The 4,435-nt window shown below is 44.4% G+C and overlaps 1 protein-coding gene across 1 annotated transcript in view; it reads left to right on the top strand.

The window, feature by feature from the left end:
* Nucleotides 1-3,801, top strand: part of pard3ab (par-3 family cell polarity regulator alpha, b) — a 67,509-nt gene extending 63,708 nt beyond the window's left edge. Inside the window, exon 26 of the mRNA XM_025052580.1 lies at nt 654-3,801. Coding sequence (XP_024908348.1) covers nt 654-1,047 — 394 coding nt within the window. The 3' untranslated portion in view covers nt 1,048-3,801. The remainder of the gene's footprint in view (nt 1-653) is intronic.
* The last annotated feature ends 634 nt before the right edge of the window (nt 3,802-4,435 follow it).

Here is a 4,435-nt window from a genome sequence, read left to right as displayed (position 1 = left end):
ACAGAATCTGTTAGCCAGGAGCGCTAAAGCTAAACTGAACAGCAATTGGTGGTAAAGGAAAAAGAGATAAATATAAAGTTAAGCATGAAATGATTCAGTAAATATAACGAAATACAATCAAGGCAAATATAATCAGAAGGTGAAATGATGATGACACAAACTAGCTAAGGTTAGCCAAACATTTGGAAAACTTCGCTAAACTAAGTATAAGTTAGCAAAAGATTAGTTAGCAATTAGCCAAATGTAGCTAAAGAGACTGAAGTATTTGGGAAACCAGAAACGTTTCCATAAAAACTAACTGTTAGCTGTAACTTTATATATAAATATATATATATGTTGATGTTGTTGTCTTTGTCCAAAGGTCATGGACCACATCTTGAGCTCCACATTCATAAAAACGTCTTTTTTTTTTCCCTCCAGTCGGTTCTCAGTGAGGATAAAACATTTCCTCCACTTCCTCCTCCAAACATCCCATAAATAGGTCCCTGTGAACAGCAGGCAGATCTGTGCCTTCAGACTATAAATACAGCTGAAGTGGAGCAGAAGCTGACGGGGTTGGAACGATGGTCCAACACCAGGAGTCCTCGACAACAACAAAAAAAAACAAACAACAAAGTTCACACCTCACGCTCTGTCTTCTCCTCTCTGCTCAGGCAGCCCAGGAAAAATCCCAGCACCGTTTCCCAGGATTCCTGGGACAAAGCCTACCCACCGGGAGAGGGCTTCCAGACGGCCAAGGACAACCCCAGGTACTCCAGCTACCAGGGCTCCAGGAACGGCTACCCCGCTGCTGTGGGCGTCAACGCCAGGGTCCTCCTGGAGGCCCAGGAGCTCCTGAGGCAGGAGCAGCGGCGCCGAGAGCAGGAGGCCAAAGGGAAACTGATGCAGGAGACCGGCGGCAGCTACGACGGTTACTCCCCCCCGCCTCACCCGAGGGACCCGGCGTCTCCCAAAGGTCCGTATCGCCACGATGTCCCGCCTTCACCTTCGCAGTTAGCGCGGCTAAATCGATTAGGCTCTGAGAAAGGACGACTTTTCTATTCCTGAGGAGAACGATGTTTTTGGACTCAGAAGGACTTCTGACCCAGGAGAAGGTGTGAAGGTCCTGCCGGAGGACGCCGGAGGACACCCTCGGTCCGAGAGCTGGACCACGGTCAGGTGTGTGCACCGTGTTGGTGTTTGTGTCTTTACGTCCTGCACCAACACGCAACCAGAGCAGCTGACTGGAGGCGGAGCCTGTGCTGAGACCCACAAGCACCTGGTCCTGGTCCAGTGGCAGAAAGTGAGCCCTGAAGCCTACAGGGGGCAGCAGCGTACACCGGGGCTATTTTTCTCAGACTAGTGGAAGGAATTACAAATTAGGAAAAAAATGTTTTTATTTATTTTTCTACAGAGAAGCTGTTGATGAAGAAAGATTTTAGAATTTATTTTTTATGAAGACTGACTAACACCAGACTCAGGAGCAGGGATTTGAACCAGCCACCCTCCCATAACCAGCCCTCGTTGTCCACAGAGGACAAATGTGGAAAAGTTCTGAATCCAGTCCTGTGTAAATCCACGGTGTGACCTGAAGAGGGCTCTGGTCTGCAGGTTGTGACCTGCACCAGGTCTTGATGATTGTTCAGTCCTACTCTAGTGGTTCTGTTTGGTACTGCATCATCTGGGTCCAGGTCCTTAGTTCTGTCGCCTCAAAAACCAGAGGTGGCGTGGTTCAAAGTTTGGTCCAACATCGTCTTGGTGTCCTCCTTAAACCCCGGCTGTTCCGGTTGGTTCTGAGTGTTATCAATCAAAGGAAACGCTGCATAAATGATTCATATCGTCATGAACGACACCCAGCAGGGGGCGTGGGGGGGCTCTCCTCTGATCCTGTGCCCGGCCCTGCTGCTCTGCCTCTCATCACTTCACTTCCTCCTCCACCTGTTCTCCTCACCTCCCACCTTCCTCTCATCTCACCCCCCCTCCCCCCACCGTCTCCTCTCCAGAGTCGCTCTCTGCACTGAATTTTTCATCACAGGCCACCTGCTGCCTGCCACAGCCAAAGACGGCAGCCGCCACCGGAGGCAGACACGAGTGCCGAGTCCTGACACAAAGAGCAGAAATAACAATGTGATTTTGTATGAACGGCAGCAGAATGAAGAGAGGACGGGGGAGGGGAGCGGAGCGGGGGGGGGGCACCGTCTCAGTGTGAGAGGAGCTGAAGCGTCGCTCTTTCTCCTGTTTTAACAAAAGGGAAAATTGTCGTCAGGATTTAATTGCCTTCGATCGCTGTAATTGCTTTTCTTTCTGTCTTTTTAAAGCATTTAGTCGACGCCGTGATTAGAGGAAGGCAGGTTTGGGGGGAGGAGGTGGGGGGAGGGGGACTTCTTAACCAAATCAAGGCAGCAGTTAATTCACGAAGCAGTGAGAGCTCCATCTATTGATTCAATGACAGAGTTTGAACCTGTGATTGGGTATAAACGTTTGTCTGCCATGTAGCTGTGGCTCACCCACTGCCCCACTGCGTCGGGTCAACGAAGGCGTCGGACGTGGAGCGCAGAGAGGCATAAAAAAATGTGTAATGTAAGAAAATGAAGAACAAAATATTTTTTAACGCCATTTTTAAGTAAAAATCTGTCTTTTCCCAGGACGACTCCAGGTTTGTAGTGACTTTGTAATTTTTTAAGCTAATTTGTAAAGCAAGATGAAGGGATGAAAAACAAGATGCTGGTTGTTAGCCTCTAGCAACCTGCTAACTTAGATGCCATTTTGTTGCCAAGTTGTTGGAACAGAGGGGTTAGCAAACGGTTGGCGCGCTAAAGGATGCTAAATATGTACGACTTTAATATGTACTGACTGTTGTTAGCATTTATCAACTTCACTAAAAGGAATTGTTCTGTAAAGGCGTTCACATGAACCTAAAGTAAAAATTTTGAGGGGCTAATGCTAGCGCTAACCAAAGTCACACACAGAAGTGCACAAACTGATTCTCTGCTAGCAGTCATCAGATCAACAGTGTGACCTATTGATATGGTGGTGTTAGCATGGAGTCAACATGCTAGTAAGATGCTAAAATTGCACGCTAAATGCTGTCGGAAACGTTTTCTTAACGTTCTGATGCTAAGCAGATTGTAGCCAGATGTTATTAGCCCTTTTAAAATGAACAACTTGTTTTTATTTAGTCAAAGTATTTTTTATTTTTTTTAAATGAAGGAATAAGTCAGGATTCTGACTAGAACACGGACAGAAGTCGGAGTTTGAACCAGATTTGGCCTCGTTCAGACGCAGATCTTTAGAAACGTGGGATGTTTTTGCGAAGACTCCGTGAAATGTGTTTGTGTAAATGATTTTTATTCATTTACTCTCTGCCAGAACCAAAGGAAACCAGACGATCACCGTCTGACCGACTCCTCATGTTGTCGACTGTTTTGATGTCAAACCGGCCCGGGAAGATATTTTAGACAAACACGATCGTCTGGTTCTGTCACTGCAACCGCAACCACAGTCTGTGTGTGTGTGTTTGTTTCTGTTCCTTTTACATTTTACCATCATCGTAGGAGGCGTTTCTGGACTCTGTCCTTCTCCAGGTTTATTGTTATTATTTTTATTGTGTTTTCTGAGGAGGAGCCAACCCAGCGGTGACGTTTGTTTCCAGGGTTTTTTCGCCTGTTGAACCTGTTGAACCAGCGTTTGGTTAAACAGGAAGTTGAGGATGTGCAATTGTTATGACGACTTTTTGTTCATATTATTATAAATGTCAAACAGCCGTTCTCTCTGTACATATCACACCTAGAATAAAGGCTGTTCCCTCCTGTTTACAACCTCCCTCTGTGTGTGTGTGTGTGTGTGTGTGTGTGTGTCACTGTGGAGTCAGAAGATGATTCATTTCTGATGAGGAAATATAAAAACTGTTCTGCTGAAGAACATACGTACATTTAAAAATTTTTTTTTTTTTTTTTTTTACAAATTCTCGTGTTTAATCTTTTTATAGCTTCATAGTTAATACTGTCTTTGTTTTTTTAACAAAATGATTTGTTTTATCTTTGTGTTTTCTTTTTTTTATTATATGCTAAAGTGAGTAGATTATATTCACAGAAAATAAATGTAGAATAGCAGATTGATTTGAAAATAATCAAAACAATTATAAACTAATTAAACCAAAACAAACCACATTTATTTACAGATATGAAGTGGGGGCCACATTTAACCTGACCAAGGGCCACACTTTTTAATTTGCCCAGTACTAAATATTACACAGTTGATACTGTAGTAATGATTACTGTTGGTTGAAGAGAAAACCCCACATGTATTGACTTGATCTCCATCTTTATTGTTCAGTGATTTCATGAAGACATTGACTTTGTTTCACGTCCATCTGACGTGAGGAAAAGAAAAAGAACCAATCAGCTCCTGACTGAAGATCATCACCATCATTACAGTTGAACCAAAGAAGAAAACT

The sequence above is a fragment of the Cynoglossus semilaevis genome, chromosome 20, assembly GCF_000523025.1.
Source record: "Cynoglossus semilaevis isolate Cse_v1.0 chromosome 20, Cse_v1.0, whole genome shotgun sequence".
Lineage (NCBI taxonomy): Eukaryota > Metazoa > Chordata > Actinopteri > Pleuronectiformes > Cynoglossidae > Cynoglossus > Cynoglossus semilaevis.
The sequence above is the reverse complement of the archived record's forward strand: the minus strand, read 5'-3'. Positions and strand labels throughout refer to the sequence as shown.